The sequence below is a fragment of the Anabrus simplex genome, chromosome 1 (genome assembly GCF_040414725.1).
Source record: "Anabrus simplex isolate iqAnaSimp1 chromosome 1, ASM4041472v1, whole genome shotgun sequence".
NCBI classification, from domain to species: Eukaryota; Metazoa; Arthropoda; class Insecta; order Orthoptera; family Tettigoniidae; genus Anabrus; species Anabrus simplex.
Genome location: NC_090265.1, coordinates 248,803,347 through 248,824,898, shown reverse-complemented (window position 1 = coordinate 248,824,898; position 21,552 = coordinate 248,803,347). Strand labels below are relative to the sequence as shown.

General features: G+C 41.3%; 1 protein-coding gene across 1 annotated transcript in view; it reads right to left on the bottom strand.

Moving 5' to 3' along the window:
• jus (julius seizure) overlaps positions 1–21,552 on the bottom strand; it is a 181,559-nt gene that overhangs the window by 36,851 nt on the left and 123,156 nt on the right. Inside the window, exons 7-8 of the mRNA XM_068225791.1 lie at positions 11,187–11,336; positions 8,837–8,977 (exon numbers count right to left, since the gene is read on the bottom strand). Of these exons, the coding sequence (XP_068081892.1) occupies positions 8,837–8,977; positions 11,187–11,336 (291 nt within the window). The remainder of the gene's footprint in view (positions 1–8,836; positions 8,978–11,186; positions 11,337–21,552) is intronic.

The window sequence follows — 21,552 nt, the reverse complement described above, 5'->3', positions numbered from 1 at the left end:
ATTAGGCACTTTTGCCCATGAGTTATTAAAATAACTACATACAATTTCCTTTTTCATAAATATATTCGTAGGGAGGAAGCACAATGACAAGATCAGCCATCGCTGCGTTGCCTTCCTTCTCCTGTGTTGCTCTGGTACAAGCCTCGTCTAGTCCTCACTCTGTGAACCGCCGGCAGCTCACTCCTGTGGTGAAGTCATCTACAGTATTTATTCGTTGCATGTGTGCTTTTAGGCTTTAAATCAGTGCGTACTTGTCTTGTGTCGAGTGAGAGTTGGTTGTATATTGCACGGTATTTTTGTGTGTTCTATTATTTTCGTACTGTACAAAAGTTGTTACTGAATATTTTGGTGTTGTGGTGTGGAACGATACGTCATGGCATAACTTGTACTGATAAAAATGCCGTGCGTTTAATTATTGCTTGGTTTTGTTATTTAGCTGTTCTTTCTTAAGCGCACTTTAATGTGAACACTTTTTTACGACCGCATTTAATTTTTACTATTGTTTATTACTCCAGTGGTCGCGCGGATCACAATAGTAATGACTGTTGACCTTGAGCATCTGTGTACCTTCCTCGCGCCCCATCCCCTCTCTGATAACGCAGTAGTCTGCTAACCTTGACTGATGGTTGTTGCGTTATAAAGCAATTTATTCTTGTGGATCACAACTGTGATCCGTGCGATTACTAGCGTGACTTTTTTGACTTTGTTTGTTTTCTTATTACGGTGTCTAATCTCAGTTCATATGCATATATCTACTCCGTTTTAGTTTATATTGATTATTGATATATAATTACAAAATGGATGACCATGAGAATATAAATCGATAGCTGAATGAACCTGACAGTGAGGTGCCTCAAAAACATTATGGAGTGAGACAAATCACAAAGTCCGGTAATTTTTCAGGTTTTTTAAAATAAATGCATGCATAATTATTGTACAGAAAATTAAGTTATTTACACAATGCATAATCATATTCATTGAATAAATAGCATTAGCTTTATATCACAAAGAAAGTACGGATCACAGTTGTGATCCGCGCGACCACTGACATGACTTTTCTTCGCGCGACCACTGGAGTGTTATGTGAGCGATACGACAGCACGGTAGTACCCCGCGGGGCCTGTGGAAATTTATTGAATGCAATTAAATGCATTCCTCACCCCTCGAGATCATAGAAAATATTATTTTTCTATGTTATCCCCCCAATTTGCCTTACACTTCAATGCTGAAGTTTTTGTGCCGTACTTTTCCTCTAATTCTGTACAAACAAAAAATAGCCCCTATAAACACCCCGTCCCCTTTAGTTCATAAAAATAATTTGCAGTTTAGTTTCTTCCGCTTTTTATGTTGAACATAAATGCTAAATTTTACATAACTATGTTCCGCCGTTTTCTCGCGGTGGTGTTCAGCAGAGCCGTTCGATATGGCAACCCTGTTGTCATAAAAGCAATACTATTTTCTTAACACGGAATGGACTATAATCGCTCTCCAGCTGAGAAGCTGCCCGTATGTGCCACAGTAAAACTGCAACTGAACATAAAAATCACTCGATACAACATGTTATGTTCGTCGTGTGCTTAGTTGTGCTACCACGTGATCACTTTACAAGTCGCAAAGGTAGGGTATATTATTACTGTAAATGTATCTACTCACCGTTCATCCGCCAGCAATTTTCAACTTCGCCACGAACATCATCTCATCCCCTACTACATGTTACGAACTGCTATTCTACCCGTCTACAAACAATCATGGCCTCAGCGGTGACGTCACATCGTCATCCCTCAGCATTTGGTCTGCGCCAGATGCATTCAGAACATTCCATGGCTTAGTGATTTTTGCAGGGAAAGGGATTCCATACCCTCCCTCCGTTCTTTGACTAAATAATTTCCTATATATGCCCTGAAATCAAACCTGAAAACTGAGTTCGTGCTTCAGTAGTGGAAAAGAGGGGAGAGACCACATTAGCAACTTGGACCTGAGTAAATGGCAGCCTTTATATTTGCCACTACGGCCGGCATCTTCTGCCAACCACGAGGTAGGGAAAAGTGTGAGTAATTCACTTCATCTGAGCGCAGTTTTGAACTTTAACTCAACTACTAATCCTATTAAATGTTTTTATGCCTTCCCTGAAGGGGGAGCCTCCTAGACGATGACGCCGTCTCTCAGGCCAGGAGATCTGTATCTGAGAAGGAAATGTGTGGAGAAGGTGAGAGGGTTGGCCTATACTAGGAACTGTCCCAGCATTCGCCTTAGTGCAGGGGAATGGAAAATCACGAGAAACCATTCTGAGGACAGCCGACCGTGGGATCTAGCTCCTCTCTGTCTCCCGAATATAGAAGCGTAGAACCGTGGCCACCCCTCCTCTTCTCGGTTGCCTGGCCGGAGTGCAAAGCTGTCGCACCACGGACCAGCCGTGGTCGCTTGTGGGCCAAGACCCACTCTGCATCCGCTGACCCTCTAACTCAATGAATTAATGACAAATGTTTCCATTCCTCACCCTGAGGAGGTCGGGCGGGTCTCCTAAAGGGTAACGCCCTCTCTCCGGCCAGGATCTAACTTAACTACTACTACTAAAACATTTTCATTCCGTCCCGGAAGGGAATGGTAACACCGCCTCTCAGGCCAGGGAAATGTTTGGAGAACGTGAGGGGTTGGCGGCCGTGGCCTATATTAGGAACTGTCTCAGCATTCGCCTTAGTGCAGGAGAATGGAAAATTACCGACGGTGGATACCAGCCTGTCTCCGCCTCCCGAATACAGAGGTGAAGAACCACGGCCGCCCTTTCTCTGCTCTGCTCGGTTGGCCGGTCGGAGTGCAGAGCTGTCGGACTTGTGGGCCGAGGCTCACTCTGCATCCGCCGACTCTAAACTCAAGCTTTCATTCCCCACCATGAAGGGGTGAGGCGGGCCACTCGGATGGCAATGCCCTCTCTCTGTCTCAATCACATTTTTAAATTGCTTTCATTGCAGGCCACCCAGAGGGAAACAGCCTCTCTCTGGACCCTCACTCAATCAGGCCAATTATCTTTATTTTATCTTGGTCGCTGAGTGTTAAGGTGTATTGATTTCTTTCTACCCTCTCCCCTTTTCAATTAGGGGTTTGCTCTGCGTCGAATTCAACTATATTCGAGTCGAGTAATGTTTTTCAGCCATGGACTGTGTATGCGTTGGTTTATCTAATCATGTGAATTTACATCAACTATTGCGATCTTGTGTATAACGATTTAGGTGCATATCCTACTAACAGATTACATAAAATACATAATGCTTGTATCAAATTTATCTTGAACCTGAAGCCTGATGTACGGATATCACCTCACTTTTCTCAAAATTCATAGCTCAGTCTGAAAAATAGAAGACGATTGCACACTCTGTGCTCACTTAACGAAATTTTACAGACATGATCTCCTTTATACTTGAGAACGAGATTTACTAAGCTATGCGCTCATTTCATAATCTTAATATTCGTTCTCAGAATAACACTACTGTAGCTATTACTCAGCATTTAACATCTTGCTATGCGAATTCCTTTATTGTTATTGCTGCAAGGTATTGGAACACATCACCTAAAGAAATACGTGAGCTTAATCAGGCGCGTCATTCAAGAGGCAATATAAGAACCATTTCTGTAATTTAGGATAGTGAAAATAATTTGAATTACTATTATTATTGTTAGTCATAATGTAATTCTTCTTGTGACAGTTAGTAGCTGTGTAAAGTGGAATTATTTAACTACTGGTTGTTATTATTATTATTATTATAGATTGATCTTGAACTTCTTCTTATTATTATTTCTCGTCTTGGTCATTATGTAATCATTCTTGTGACAATTAGTGGCTGTGTAATGTGGAATTATTTGGAACTTGTTATTATTATTGTTATTATAGTAGCTTAAATTTAAGCTTATTCTGTTGGTTATTTAATGTTGATATGTAAATAACTGCTTAGAAATATGTATGTATTTGTATGCTGTATATCATATAGGTGTGTGTGTGAAGGTGTAAGAGAAGGCTTTATAGCCTTAACCGCGCCAAGTAAATGAAGACATTATAAATCTATACTTACTCGTTAGTATAAAATAAAGTCCTCGATTCCGTTTGTCTATCTATGACAAATAATCTCAAGAACCATTGGATGGATTTTGATGCGGTTTTCACCATTCTATTAAACATTTCTTGAGAGAGGTTTATGTATAGAAACATTAATCTATGACTAAGGGAAGCAGAGCAGCAACGATTTCAGTGAAGCAAGTCGAAGGAAAAACGACCACATGTGCGCTTCTTTAGTTTATTCTGGCTAACCGATAAAAATATATACATCTGTACTATGAATATAAGAATTGCCCAGCATAAAAAGGCCTACAAAGAATTCCGCGACAGCATATATCTATCTTTAACACATATTCCACTATAGATGTTTCATGTTAAAGTAACGATTTAAGTGAAGCAAGTCGAGTAAAAGACCAGTCGTCCGAGAATCTTTTTTAGCTTACGCTGGCTAAACCGATCAAGATACATCTATACCATGAGGGTAAGAATTGGTCAGCATAACAAGTTCTACAAAAAAGTCCGTGACAGAATATATCTATCTTTACATATAACCCATTATAAATGAATTTATGTCACAGTTTGCAGTAAAAAAGAAATCAAATTTAAAAACAACTTTAATATTCATTAGTTAATCCTTATGAAAATAAATTGTTTGTTTCCCTCAAATAACTAAACCGAGCTTGATAGCTGCAGTCGCTTAAGCGCGGCCAGTATCCAGTAATCGGGAGATAGTGGGTTCGAGTCCCACTGTCGGCAGCCCTGAAGATGGTTTTCCGTGGTTTCCCATTTTCACACCAGGCAAATGCCGGGGCTGTACCATAATTAAGGCCACGGCCGCTTCCTTCCAACTCCTAGGCCTGTCCTATCCCATCGTCGCCATAAGACCTATCTGTGTCGGTGCGACGTAAAGAAAAAAAAATCAAATAACCAATGTACTTAAAATGTAATTTACAGAATGTTATTTTCATCTATACATTCTGAGATATCGTCGCTTTCATTCATTTTTTTCACGCAATTTCGGTTCTGAAATATGTAAATGTAAATGACCAGCGTCCGAGCGACTGCGTAGATTGCGATCCAGCGTGCGAGCTATCAACGACTTCGGCCAGCATTCGCTGAATATACTACGATACAATAATTAATAATTTTCCAGTAAAATGAAATGAAATGTCGTATGGCTTTTAGTGCCGGGATATCCCAGGACGGGTTCGGCTCGCCAGGTGCAGGTCTTTCTATTTGACACCCGTAGGTGACCTGCGCGTCGTGATGAGGATGAAATGATGATGAAGACAACACATACACCCAGCCCCCGTGCCATTGGAATTAACCAATTAATGTTAAAATCCCCGACCCCGCCGGGAATCGAACCCGGGACCCTCTGATCCGAAGGCCAGTACGCTGATCGTTCAGCCAACGAGTTGGACATAATTTTCCAGTGATTTTTCGTTTATATAAAATCTATGATAACCCATCTTACCGAAACGAAAAGCGAATAGCCTGTAGGTCGTAGTACATAGCATTCGAAAAAGTGCGTATATCATGTAACAATGAAACTGACCGACAAAAGGATTCTCGAATGTCATAGGTTAGTCAATCCCAAGACGCCGCTGAGTCGTCATCCCATTTAACGCCGCGAGAGAGAAGCACTGAGATGCTACAGTATCTAACGCGCAAGGAGGATGTAGAAGATTAACGAAAGTTGATTTTATGTACAATAGTTGCCTTCTTTATATCTCAAACATCTTTGTAACCTAAGAATATAGAAGGGTAAAAAGTCGTGTAATGTCTGTAGCCTTGTTATCTTCCCGACTGCATTGTATAGAAAATCGAGTTTCATTTCTTTCGTCGTCAGCAGATGTTGTCACGCCCTGAACAGTCCACCCCACTTTTTTGTTTCCTTCGTTACCTGTGTTTATTTGGTTTTCTCCTTCCTCTATACTTTTTACACCAGGACTAAGGATTTGTCATGATGACTCTTCAATGAATGTTGATGCCTGCTCACGTGATGAATATAGGAGGCAGAAACCAGGCTATCGCGTGCGGGAAAGAAATGTATATAGAACGAAGAACTCATCAGTTAGGAAATGGCATTGTATGCAGATGTGGAGACTGTCTTTGTCCTTTATTATTTTCATGTTTGTCCCTGGGTTGCTCTCTCGTCTCATTGTGTTTATCTTATAATATGTTCCTATTGATATTATTATGTTTCCATATACCAAAACTTAATTATTGGTTACATATTAACTTACTTTATCTGTACGGTAACTGCGAACTTTCCTTCCAAAAGTCATTATCTACCTCAATCTCACTGAATATTTTGTGCAAAATGATACTAAACCGCTGTGAATTCTCAATGAAAAGAATACAGTTTTCCATAGTGTAGGTAACTAAATACAGGGCCAAAATAACTTAAATTATTTTTATTAAACACGATAGGGTCAACCTCTGTGGTGTAGTGGTTAGTGTGATTAGCTGCCACTCCCGGAGGCGCGGGTTCGATTCCCGGCTCTGACACGAATTGTTTGAAAATTGGTACGAAGGCTGGAACGGGGTCCACTCAGCCTCGGTAGGTCAAATGAGTAGAGGTGGGTTCGATTCCCACCTTAGCCATCCTCGAAGTGGTTTTCGGTGGTTTCCTACTTCTCCTCCAGGCAAATGCCGGGATGGTACCTAACTTCCTTCCCTCTTTCTTGTCTATTCCTTCCAATCTTCACATCCTCCCACAAGGCCCCTGTTCAGCATAGCAAGTGAGGCCGCCTGGACGAGGTACTGGTCCTCCTCCCCAGTTGTATCCCAGGCCCAATTTATCACGCTCCAGGACACTACCCTTGAGGCGGTAGAGGTGGGATCCCTCGCGGAGTTCGAGGGAAAAACCAACCCTGGAGGGTAAAGAGATTAAGAAATAACGAAAGAAACACGGTAGGTCTATGCAGAGGGATTAGAGATTGGAATAATTTATTAAAAGGGATGTTAGATAAATTTCCTTCTTCGAAATCATTTAAGAAAAAAGTAGGTAACCAAGTGATAAGAAATTTATCACCTGGTGGCAGTCAGTGGTGACTGATTAATTGATTCTTCTTGTTATTCCTAGTTTTTTACCAATTTTCCAGGCTAGCCTTTGTGTAGATTTAGCTCAATTTTCCAGCCGTATGACTTTCCTGACGCCAAACCTATGTGTTACTATTGCAACAAGCCCTTTATTGCCAATAGTGATTTGGAGTCGGAGAACTAACTTACAATGGCCAGTTTAGTTTCAAACATTTTTCATTCATGTTACAACTCTTGAGGATTTAAACTGAGTTTTGATCGTCTTCTTCTTCTTAATCTGTTTACCCTCCAAGGTAGGTTTTTCCCTCGAACTCAGCGAGGGATCCCACCTCTAGCGCCTCAAGGGCAGTGTCCTGGAGCTTCAGACTCTGGGTAGGGGAATACAACTGGGGAGGATGACCAGTACCTCGTCCAGGCGGCATCATCTGCTATGCTGAACAGGGGCCTCGCGGGGGGATGGGAATATTGGAAGGGTTAGACAAGGAAGAGGGAAGGAAGCGGCCGTGACCTTAAGTTGGGTACCATCCCGGGATTTGCCTGGAGGAGAAGTGGGAAACCACGGAAAACCACTTCTAGGATGGCTGAGGTGGGATTCGAACCCTCCTCTACTCACTTGACCTCCCGAGGCTGAATGGACCCCGTTCCGCCCTCGTACCACTTTTCAAATTTCGTGACAGATCCGGGAATCGAACCCGAGCCTCCAGGGGTAGCAGCTAATCACACTAACCACTACACTACAGAGGCGGACGAGTTTTGATCGTTTGTAATATATTTGTTTTATTTTTGTTTATAAATATTAGTCGAAGTGGTTGGTTTGAATTTTAAGTTGGTTTATAACGCTGGTGCCGGCCCCATGGTGTAGGGGTAGCGTGCCTGCCTCTTACACGGAGGACCCGGGTTCGATTCCTGGCGAGGTCAGGGATTTTTTACCTGGATCTGAGGGCTAGTTCGACATTCACTCACCCTACATGATTAGAATTGAGGATCTATCTGACGGTGAGATAGCAGTCCCGGTCTAGAAAGCCAAGAATAACGGCCGAGGGGATTCGTCGTGCTGACCGCGCGACACCTTGTAATCTGCAGGCCTTCGCTCTGAGCAGCGGTCGCTTGGTAGGCCAAGGCCTTTCATGACTGTAGTGTCATAGGTGGGGGGGGGTTATAATGTGGGTGTAATTTGCATCTACAGTTGACTTTCATTTTGTATAATCCTAGTTTTCGATAATCCATCTTGAAATTTCGAGATTCTACTATATTTAGCACTAAACAAATCTCTAAGGTATATTTTCTCATAAAAAGTTATAAGAAAGTTACAATCATCCACCTGTCGATACTTTGTGAAAGTTTAATCAATATTAATTACACAGTATTGTATGGGTAATTGTGAATAAATATAGTAAGGTATTGACTGGAGTGAATGATTTTTATTATCAATCAATCAATCAATCAATCAATCAATCAATCAATCAATCAATCAATCAATCAATCAATCAATCAATCAATCAATCAATCAATCAATCAATCAATCAATCAATCAATCAATCAATCAATCAATCAATCAATCAATCAATCAATCAATCAATCAATCAATCAATCAATCAATCAATCAATCAATCAATCAATCAATCAATCAATCAATCAATCAATCAATCAATCAATCAATCAATATTGACTTATATGTCATTTTTATTTTTATTTGTTAAAACGTTAACCATATCTAAAATATATTGTAGGTGTGCTTACATGAGCATTTGGTGTTGCCATCCCTGTCAATAATGGCTACCATTTGAAAGAGACACTGGCAGCGATTCTCTCTGCACTCCGTCATTTCAGCCTCCGCCTCACATTGCTCGTTGAAAGTACAGGATTCATTCACCTTTGCATCTGGAACATTAATGACAAATGTGTGCAAAGCACGTTAATTGAATGAATATATTTTCTGGTACAATATAAGATCAGATTTCAATCTCTAAATATTTCTTCTGAGTTGTGACAAGTGGAAAGATCAACAGTGATATATGGGGAGAAGAGTAGTGACTAGTGATGAGCCAATTGCTTGAGATTTTACATTTGCATATTTTAATTTTCTGCTGCCAGTTTGAGGGAGCCTCCCATTTGCTACAACCACAACAACAAATAACTGTTTTAAACCAGTTCATAGGCCCCACGTTAATATATCCTCTTCAACTGGCACCTATAGAGAAAATTCCAAAGAAATTTTTAATAAAAGCAGACAATGAAGAGTGGGTATAGGAAATTCTTCAGCTACGAAGTGACACATCTAGCAGCATGTTGTTCTCAAGCAATAAGTATAAAGACTTGTCTATACTTCGTGCAACATAGGAACCATATCTCCAATAATTAAACATCAACCGCAAACTTGAGGTAGTGCTGTCAGAGATTATGACGCCATCAGTAATCATGGCTTCCCAGAACTGCAGGTAAGTACTGACGACAGATGCAAGAATGTTAAGAAGACCCGAGAAACTCTACGAGTTAAGTAATGTCTTGCTTAGAGTAACTATCTGCACAAAGGGAGAGGAGTTCCATTATTCGTCAATGTAACATCCGCCAACTCATGGATGGTGAAATGCAATGGGCTGTCATCCTCGGAATGGAGAGATATGCTGAAAATGACGGCAATGGTCACCCCAATACTCACTCTACCTGGACGTTCTAAGAGCACAGGCCACTGCAGGCACTGCAGTGAGAATGAAACCCTACCCCATGTGCTCGGGAGCTGCCTTCAGGTCGAGTTACGTCGCATCAAGCGTTGTAACACCGCGAGATCTTTATTAGCGAGAAGTCTCAAAGAAGAAGGCCTTGAGGTTCAAGAAGAAGTCCACTGTGTAGCAGAAGGTGGAAGTAAGCGTCGTATTGATATAATTGCCATCAATCGGAGACAAAACAAAGCAGAAATCATTGAGCCCAGGATAAGGTTTGAAGATTCTCTTTCCCAGCCAGATGACATAGATAAACAGGAAATATATGCGCCAACAATATGTTACTTCCAGTGAGCCTACAGCGTCAGGAACATACGAGTATGAAGACTGCTTCTGGGTGCTAGAGGGACCATCCCCAGAAATTTTGTCGAATGGCGGCAATCGCACAGACTGGACAGAAATATTCAAGACAAAATTGTTACCACGATTATAAAATTCTCAGTGGCAATAATGCGCAGCCATTTGTTCGGAAAACATAACATTTAATTTCCTCCCGGCAGCATAAAAGTATTCATATTCTTGAGTACATTGGCATTTCTTTTGCCAAAACAACAATTCAATTTTTTTTTCAAAGGATTCATGAGCTGCTCTGTGTCCTTTGGCAAACACGTATTGGTGTCAGAATGAATAAAAAAAAGCACAACATGTTCTTAGATTCGCAACAATAACAGTTGCGTTTCTGGCATCAGCATACTACTTTTCTCTTCCATCCAGGCAGTACTCCATTGTCCTTCATTATCACTTTTAGAAAATATGAGAGTTCTAACTAGGTACTTTTACTTTGAATTAAACAATATAATATTCTAATTAAACATAATTTGATAACATTGTGTTTATAAGAATATCAGGGGATCCTGAGAAAAGTTGGAATTGTCCAAAATTTTAATTTAAAAATTCAAAATAACCAAGTTTTACTGTAATTATGTGATAAAATCCTTCATTTAGCTACCATGTGAAATAAAATACAGTTTTAATAAATAGAACTTTGTTAAGGAAACAAAAACATAATTCACGGATAAATATTATGAGCAATAATTAAGCTTTTGTTACAGAGACTTGTGGAGACTATTGAGAACATTTGTAATAATACTTCTAAAATATTATCATTATGCTATACAAAAATAATAATCATTATGCAGCCACATACATAATTTGTTTGAATGCTCCCTTCATTAAAGCCTCTAAGCTTTCGTTGGTCAAGAAATGAAGGAAAACATTGAAGAGCTATGAAATGGCGTATGGCTTTTAATGTCGGGAGTGTCTGAGGACACAAAAGAGCTATAAAGGATAGAAGGATAGAAAGCATAAGCACAACGTAATATATAGAAGATGTTCAAACATTGTTTACATTTGTTCAGTCTGACTCTTACTTTTTCCGCACTTGTCAAGAGAGTTGGTTGCTGGCATCTCAGGGTCACACTGACAGGTCATCCGTGAAGCAATCCCAGTGCAGAGCGATCCCTCGAAACTGCACGTCAAGGTATCATTGCAGGGGTCTCCATACTTGGCCTTACCACGCTCTGTAAAAGAACACTTAATTATTTATCAATTTATTGATTGCCACTGTGAATAGGATACGCAGCACAAAAGAAATATCTTAATTAAACTATGTGATTAAGGTTACAAATAATTTTAAAACTGCACATTATTACACCGACTAAAGATTTGTATAAGCATTGCAGTGTATTATCACTTCCAAATCTATTCATAAAGGTTTCTATAATTATGATCTGTAAACTTCAAAATAAATTAGTCCGCTCAAACATATCAATGGCAATTATCAATTCACTGATTCATAATTATGAAGCAAGAATTGTTAAAAACATTCACTACAGTCAGATTTATACTTTCTTTCTTTCTTAATCTATTCACCCCCCAGGGTCGGTTTTTCCCTCGGAATCAGCGTTGCATCCAACCCCTATTACCCCAAGGGCAGTGTCCTAGAGCGTTAGACTTTGGGTCGGGGAATACAACTTGGAAGGAGGACCAATACCTCGCCAAGGTGGCCTTATCTGCTATGCTGAAGAGGAGCCTTGTGGAGGGATGGGAAGATTGGAAGGGACAGACAAGAAAGAGGGAAGAAATTGACCGTGGCCTAAAGTTAGGCACCATCCCGGCATTTGCTTGGAGGAGAAATTGGAAACCACGGAAAACCACTTCGAGGATGGCTGAGGTGGGAATCGAACCCACCTCTACTAAGTTGTCCTTCCGAGGCTGTGTGGACCCCGTCCAAATCCTCGTACCACTTTTCAAATTTAGTGGCAGAGCCGGGAATCGAACTCGGGCCTCCTGGGGTTGCAGCTAATCAGGCTAACCACTACACCACAGAGGTGGTCTATTCTACTACTTATGGTCAAAATTCTCTTTTTCTATAACTATGTATAACTCACTTCCAAAAAATATAAACATTTTACCAACTTTGTCTATTTTCAAGAGTAATGTACCTAAATACTTCAAGAAGCTTTGTCCTATTTTGTCTGTTACATCACGTCACACTTTATTTACTTTATTTTGTAATTATATTGTGAAACATGGCCGTCACTGTAATTCCTCTGTATTGCACCGAAAAGAACCATGGTGCCTACACTGAAATGAAATAAAAACACAAATATTCACTTGGTGGTTTACATAGTCTTCTGATGATGACTGTACAAATGATTTCTTAGGAAGTCCTTCAAAGGTAATATTTTTGCAGCCAAATATAGTTGTTTATGCCAAAGTGTGCCCAAAAGGACAAACATTCAGTAAAGAATCTCGGAATTGTTCCGTGAATCCCACAAGGTGCCTTATAATTGCAACGTCTTTGAGGTTATACGCATTATTAAAATAATTTGCCATCTATATAAATAAATTGGAGGGGCCCGCTGTCTGTAATTTCGTTTGTTTTGCCAATTTTCAGATATATATCCGTTTTAGGTCAACTCAGGACCGTATCGCTGGTTTTTAGATTTCGTGTCTGTTTGTTTGTTCCATAACGGCGAAACGGCTGGACAGATCTCGACCAAACATCATATTTAGATTATACTTATCCCGGGGAAGGTTTTTATATGCATATGATTTAAAAATCTTTTAATAGACGGGGTTTACAGGAAAACCAGAACTGTTTTTCTCCATTTTCTCTTATACTACTGATTTTCTGTAAAATTCGTGGACTGTATGTGAAACGCCTCTTCATTATAAACAACTTTTGTTACCTTCATAACTTAGCTCACTCTTCAAGTGACGGAGAAAATTGCTATTTTCTGCGGGAATCATGCTGTACAATGAGTGACCGATAGACCGACAACGAACCTACAGGTTACCATGGCAACGTCTTTGACGGCTTGCCAGCAGGGAAGTAACGTATTGCCTTTTTCGTCAACATTCCTGTAAACTCATGGCTGTTCCTTGGGTAGATAGCAATTGGCCATTCTCCGAGGTATTGGCGAAATATTGTTGGAGGTTATAACCGTCGTCGAATAGCTTAATTTATAACACCATAAGTCATCTTCTTATCTGTTTACCTAAGAATTACTGCGCCTAAGTTTCTCCTCTGTTACCGACTTCTTATATCCGTAATATATCCCATCACAATTTATTGAGGGACATTTTATTTTCGAGTACATCCACTTGGTATTTAAATATTTGTCCTTTCCGGCTGCCCTCAGATATAATCCTATTTTCTATTAATTTCAACTTTCTTAACTGTATCACTTTTTTCCTTAATTTCTCCGCATGTATGCGAATGCTAATCCCGATACTTAGACACTCTTTTCTTTGAGGAAAAATTCCAAGCTGTTCAAATGTATAACTTTTGGTCAGGAAAAAATATAGAAATATGGATGCACTTTAATGACGGTGCAGACCTTCGTTCCGGGATAATTGGTGGCTAAACGGTAAGTCGTATTACAAAACAGTTAGCAAAATCGCCGTTCTATTTGGAGAGATCAACAATTTTGGTCCTATGACTTATTGTCGTGTCTGGATTGTTGATACGTTAGATCTTTCGAACTCGATTGCGACTTGCATTAGGAAAAAGACCCTGTGTTTATGAGTCTGTCGTTATAGCAGAAACTCCCGAACTCGATTGTGCTTGACAGTAGGAAATGTGGCCTGCTATTATTCTCAAAACTTCCCCAACGCCTACCTTACATAGGAAACAACGTATGGCGTCCTCCCTGTTATGTTTCTAGGATGGCGCTAAGAGGCATGCAGTTTAATATAATCTTACTCACTGTCTTTACAGTAATTTACGGATAAACCTGTATACAATATAGAACACCGTAGGGAAGCACGGATACATTTGCTAGTGGGTTCATAAATCTTCATTTTTTATCAATAGATTATTAATGGCTAATTTTTTTTATCCATTTTAAATAGAACTGTCGGCTTAATCATGACGTGTAACCTTGTTTCCTTCTCAAAATCCTGGATATCAACTCTAAGAGTACTTTGGTTTAATGTGCTGCAGTGGACTTCTGCCGTTACATTCTCAACTTTCAATTCGAAGTTTTTGGTGACTAGGTTTGATGCTATCTTGCTTCCTATCAGATGATGCCTTGTTGTCCTCAGGAGGTTCCCATTCTGGTAACAGCCAAAGACACGTGCAAGAGTTCCAGTCTCACTGCAGTGTATTGCAGTGGGTGTTGTTCTGACTCCTTACAAGTCTATATTACCCTGCAGTTTAATGGAGTCCTGACATTTATAACTACTTGTCACATGTTCACCAATGGACACTTCGTAAAGTATAACACCCTTGTTATGAGTTCTTTATTTTTTTCGCTAGGGTCTTTACGTCGCACCGATACAGATAGGTCTTATGGCGACGATGGGATAGGATAGGTCTAGGAGTTGGAAGGAAGCGGCCGTGGCCTTAATTTAAGGTACAGCCCCAGCCTTTGCCTGGTGTAAAAATGGGAAACCACGGAAAACCACCTTCAGGGCTGCCGACAGTGGGATTCGAACCCGCTATCTCCCGGATGCAAGGTCACAGCCGCGCGCCTCTACGCGCACGGCCAACTCGCCCGGTGTTATGAGTTCTTAACCTGTAGTTTTATGACAGTTGATTTCGTGATAATAGTCATGGGAATTCCAGTTATACGTGAAATATGAACCACTGGGAAGTAAATCTTTATTTCATAAGCCCTACACGCAGAGAATAGCATTCAAACCACGGCCATGTTGGTAAGAAGCCAGCAACGACTTGACACCTAAAAATGAAAATGACATACTAGTTGATATTTAACTGCTACGTAAACCATTTATTTGAAAAATAGTCACGAACTTGATGTTTAACTTACTCTTCTTTCAATGCCAATTAAATCAAATTCGACCTAACATAACAGTTTGAAACAGGCATTTTGAGCTACACAGCTTCCAACATCATTTTAGTTCCCTGTGTTTCAAGTAATTTCATGTTCTTTCTTTTCTATGTGCGTATTATATTACTGATATGCCTTTGCAAGCATGACCTAGTGTTTACAGTGCACTGGTGTGGCTAGAGAAATTTTGTTACGTTCATTGATCTGTCTCAGTCTCATCCTTGGCTTTGACAAAATGAAACTGACTGAGGTATGAGCGATGCTATTAATGCCATTCCTAACGCAGCCAGTCCATGTTACGAATGGTGTGAAAACGTCGCTCATAGGGTCAGTTTGTGCATGCATTTCAATGGGCTTGGCAGACTGATATGTAATAGCAACTTCTGGCCCAGCGAGGAAAGCAACGGGCAACTATCCCACTCCTCATTTCCCTAGTACGCCTCTTCAGTGACGCCTGGGACACCTATGGCGGAGCTGTTAAGGTCCAAACCAGCCTACGGGATGAGCACTCAACATACATACATACATACATACATACATACATACATACATACATACATACATACATACATACATACATACATATTATTGGTACTAGCTGATGTACCCGTGCTTCGCTACGGAATTCCACATTGTGAACAGAATTCTAGGTTAGGTAGTGTACACGTTGTGAGCAAGACTGTATTAAATTGCATAGCTCTTAACATTACCCTAGAAACAAGACCGGGAATTCACCAAACGTCTTTTCTCATATGAAAACTGCGTTAGGGCTCTTTCATTGTAAAGGTAGGCCCGCTTGCCTACCATCAGTTACAATCAGGTTGGGGAGTTTTCATTATAATTTCAGACACTCACACTCCACCGGTCTTTTTACATCCTCAGAAGGACTGTCTTAGTGGTTTCCCAACTGAAATGAACTCAGGTCATTACAATGACGTCAGTAGGAATGGCACGATTAAAAGCAATGCTCTCATACGAAATAGTGTATCAAATGAAAAACCACACATTTTCTCACTTTTAACGAACGCTGCCGATCTGACAGTCCAAAGTTCCAGAGCTGGAATGACCAAGCCGCAGACAGCCGTGACCCCCTGTGGGTAGGGCCGGTAGAATAACACCCACGGTATCCCCTGCCTGTCGTAAGAGGCGACTAAAAGGGACCCCAAGAGCTCTGAAATTTGGAGCGTGGGTTGGCAACCACGGGGCCCTCAGCTGAGTCCTGGCATTACTTCCACTTACTTGTGCCAGGCTCCTCACTTTCATCTATCCTATCCGACCTCCTTGGTTAACTCTTGTTCTTTTCCGACCCAGACGGTATTACGTATGGAGGCCTAGGGAGTCTTTCATTTTCACGCCCTTCGTGGTCCTTGTCTTCCTCTGGCCGATACCTTCATTTTTCGAAGTGTCGGACCCCTTCCATTTTTTCTCTCTAATTAATGTTACTGTATATAGAGGATGGTTGCCTAGTTGTACTTTCTCTTAAAACATTAATCACCACCACCACCACCACCACCAGACAGTCGTGATCCGTGAACACTCTTCGTCTTTTTTCGGGGGAGGGGAGGCGAATAGCGGAGAGTCCCAGGGCTAAAACTATGTCTTTTTACTAATCTTCTTCCTAGGAGTACCCGATGAGTCGGAAAATCTCAATTCAATACACTGGCGGCGGAAAAATCTATCTGACCGGGAGGCAAATTTTCCTCCAAGCCAGAGCAGAAACCCCCTCTTCACTGCTAATTTGGAATAAAATGAATGTAGAATTTAATAAAAATGAAGAGGAAGAAGTTTTTCTTAAGAAACAGCTCTTTTCCGGTTTGAATTTTGAGTTATTTAGTGAAATGTGGTGCTATAATTTGGAATACGCCTAAGCTGTAGTTCTAGACCAGGTCATACTACTACTACTACTACTGCTACTAAGTGAGCCTCTGCCTTAGGTGGGCATACTGGTCATTCAAAATAGCGCGTCAGAGTTGGGATTGAATAGCTGGAATACTATCATGAACCAGTGTGTTACGTACCAGCAGTATCAAAAAATGTATGAACCAGAGGAATGGCATGCTAAAGTTTTCTAACTCCCCAGCCATTTCCCGCCAATATTCAGTCAGGCTGTTATACTTGGTACATAGCAGTAAATCCATCTATCGGAGTTGAGTAGGGTATAAGAGACAAAGAGCGTCACAACAAACAATGGTCAATGTAATGTTATTGTCGCTCAATGTTATGCGATTTCGATATTGTAGGCCTTCATATTTAGTTTTCTTCCGACTCTGAAATACCACTCTTACCATAGTCGGTACGGCAAGACTGAATAAAACACAAATGATCGGAAATTGTATTCTCTATAACTTTCGTTATGTAGTAATTTTCGATAGGACCAATAACATAGGTAGCCTATTTAAAAATTAAATTTTAGGCGCCTTCCCCTAAACTACTATTTCATCCAGGGTGAATAACATTGTTCATAGCCTAGACTGTAGGCCTATACGGATTTTCATTCAATTCTGTAAACCCATTTTCTCGTGGTTCGGTGTTGATAAGGACTTAGCAACAAAAATACAAATTCATGAATATCTGTGTTATCATAGCCGGTACGATAAAAATGTATAAGACATAAATGATCGGAAATTTAGTTTTATATAACGCTAGTTATGTATTATTTATCGATAGGACCACTAATAATATAAATATTTGAGAATGAAATTTTAGGCCTTCCCCTAAACTACCATTTCACACGGTGTTAATGACTTGATTTATAGCCTAGATTGTAGTGGTTTATACCCCTACTTTACATACCGATTTTCATTAAATTCTCTTCAGCCGTTTTCTCGTGATGCGTGTACAGACAGATAGACAGACAGACAGACAGACAGACAGACAGACAGACAGACAGACAGACAGACAGACAGACAGACAGACGGACAGACAGACAGACAGACAGACAGACAGACAGACAGACAGACAGACAGACAGACAGACAGACAGACAGACAGACAGACAGACAGACAGACAGACAGACAGACAGACAGACAGACAGACAGACAGACAGACATTACGGAAAAGTAAAACGTGCATTTCCTTGTTACAGTGGACATGACCGATACAGAAATACCATTCTTTTCAAATTCTGAGCAATGTACAGACAAAACTCTTACTTTATATATATAGATATTGCATTGTAATACAGTGATACCTCCTATCTTTTACGTTTCAGGGCTCTCACTCCATGATGCTGCAACATGCTCTGCAGGTTGTTATACTGTACAAATATCAATCTGCATCATACCTGGCAACCTTGTCAAGTCATGTAAATACTGGATCATTGCATTACAAAATGGAAATTATATCAAATACTCATGAAAAACAAACAGTTTGAAAATTCATCATCATCATCATCATCTGTTTACCCTCCAGGTTCGGTTTGTCCCTCGGACTCAGCGAGGGATCCCACCTCTACCGCCTCAAGGGCAGTGTCCTGGAGCTTCAGACTCTTGGTCGGGGGATACAACTGGGGAGTATGACCAGTACCTCGCCCAGGCGGCCTCACCTGCTAAGCTGAACAGGGGCCTTGTGGAGGGATGGGAAGATTGGAAGGGATAGGCAAGGAAGAGGGAAGGAAGCGGCCGTGGCCTGAAGTTAGGTACCATCCCGGCATTCGCCTGGAGGAGAAGTGGGAAACCACGGAAAACCACTTCCAGGATGGCTGAGGTGGGAATCGAACCCACCTCTACTCAGTTGACCTCCCGAGGCTGAGTGGACCCCGTTCCAGCCCTCGTACCACTTTTCAAATTTCGTGGCAGAGCCGGGAATCGAACCCGGGCCTCCGGGGGTGGCAGCTAATCACGCTAACCACTACACCACAGAGGCGGACAGTTTGAAAATTAATTATTATTTTTTCTTTTTTTTTCTTTTTACAATTGGCTTTACGCCACACCGGCACAGATAGGTCTTATGGCGATGATGGGATAGCGAAGTTCTAGGAGTGGGAAGGAAGCGGCAGTGGCCTTAATTAAGGTACAGCCCCAGCATTTGCCTGATGAGAAAATGGGAAACCATGGAAAACTATATTCAGGGCTGCCGACAGTGGGGTTTGAACCCACTATCTTCTGAATTCAAGCTCACAGCTGCGCGCCCCTAACCGCATGGCCAACTCGCTCGGTAGTTGTTAATCCAATAGGGATCCATATTCATCTCTGAAATATGTATATTTTGACAATACGCTCGACAGTACAAGAGCAAAGCTGTCATACTTTGTGTGAAACACTTTCAGACTGTTGAATCAAATGTTGACAAACCTTGAAGCAGCTGATAAGCGACGGCAGTAATAGATGATGGCAGATTGATGTGCTGCGTCGTTGCTCTAGGCAAATGCCAATCTCGCAGTTGGGACACCAATGAACAGTTCTCTTTCTTTTGCTGTTTTTGTAGCAAACTACATGCCATCGCGTGACCTTGACTTCTTCTCCGTTTGGGGTTTCCTTTCACTGAAGTGCTGTCCAGTCAGACATGGTGCAGTATTATTTGAAGAATGTGTTCCTTGGAACTGTCCCTCTATTCCAGACCCATTTTCTGCTAACAGGCCAGCCACTAATTCAATAATGTATGTTATATATCATTCGATAACTTGTCAGTACTCACAGACGCCAGTTATCAAAATAAATAGACAGAAAAAAGGAACGACTTTAAAACACCAGAAGAGTAACAAACTGAACATAAGCCATGAAAGAACAAAATTTTGTATAGTTTGCAGTGAAGACTATATTTTCTATTCGTATGATAGCTCAGTGTAACCAGATCATGAGGGATGCGTAGAACGTCACGGCACTAACAGAAGACTGCTCCATGATGTTTCACACACATTACACTACTTGCTATTGGGTTGATGGTAATTGTAGCCTACATTTAGTTTTGTATTCAAAAGTATATGCAGTTCACAACTAAGGCTGGGATGTTGATGACGTAAAGAATATTAAAAATTGCACTTAAAGTTGTTAGAAATGACTTTATTAAATTACCTAAAAATTAAGAAAATGCATTATAAAATGAAGAAAATGCTGTTGTCTGCCTCTGTGGTGTAGTGGTTAGTGTGATTAGCTGCCACCTCCGGAAGCCCGGGTTCGATTCCCGGTTCTGCCACGAAATTTGAAAAGTGTTACGAGGGCTGGAACGAGGTCCACTCAGCCTCGGGAGGTCAACTGTGTAGAGATGGGTTCGATTCCCACCTCAGCCATCCTGGAAGTGGCTTTCCGTGGTTTCCCATTTCTCCACGCAAGTGCCGAAATGGTACCTAACTTAAGGCCACGGCCGCTTCCTTCCCTCTTCTTTATCTATCCCTTCCAATCTTCCTAACCCCCACCAAGGTTCCTGGTCAGCATAGCAGATGAGGCCGCTTGGGCGAGGTACTGGTAATTCTCCCCAGTTGTATACCCTACCCATTATTTCACGCTCCAGGACACTGCCCTTGAGGCGGTAGAGATGGGATCTTTTGCTGAGTGCGAGGGAAAAACCAACCCTGGAGGGCAAGCAGATTAAGAAAGAAAGAAAGAAAGAAAGAAAGAAGGAAAGAAAGAAAGAAAGAAAGAAAAGAAAGAAAGAAAGAAAGAAAATGCTGCTTAAAAATGAATGTGTAAAAACCCTTCAGAAAATAATAGGTTAGACCAGGGCCTCTCAAACGCCCAAAATCTCACGCGTGCAAACTGAGGCGCAGAGGTTCTGTGCACCGTGCATCGGTCCGACTCGGTTCGGTTCGGACAAGCGTTTTGTCTCGGGACGACTCGACTAAGCTCGGCTCAACTCGGTTTGCGTGATGGAGCGGTACAGAGCAAGTGAGGAAGGGGGAGACAGGCGGAGTGAGTGAGACAGGCTAAGGGAAAGAGAGAGACAATGCTATTGCTCAAAAGTGAGGAGTGGGGGTGTGCACTCCGGTCAACCTAGCGAAGTGGTCTTTTGCACTTTGCGCCGTGTAATGCACCGGTGCATGAACCCTCAGAGGCCCTGGGTTAGGCACAAATGTACAAAATACATAATATAAGCCTTCTATTTGGAGGCTGCTCGAAGACAAATAATACACAATACAATGAATATTGGGTGAAAAATAAACAGTTGGAAAACAACTCGAAATAATAAAATACGATATGTGAAATTAAGGTTCACAAAAACATTAATCAATTATTTCTACAAAATTTAAAATACAAACATGATTCAGAAACAAAGACTCGAAAGAACAAGAATAAGACTACTTAATCATCATCATCATCATCTGTTTACCCTCCAGGTTCGGTTTTTCCCTCGGACTTAGCGAGGGATCCCACCTCTACCGCCTCTAGGACAGTGTCCTGGAGCTTCAGACCCTTGGTCGGGGATACAACTGGGGAGTATGACCAGTACCTCGCCCAGGCGGCCTCACCTGCTATGCTGAACAGGGGCCTTGTGGAGGGAT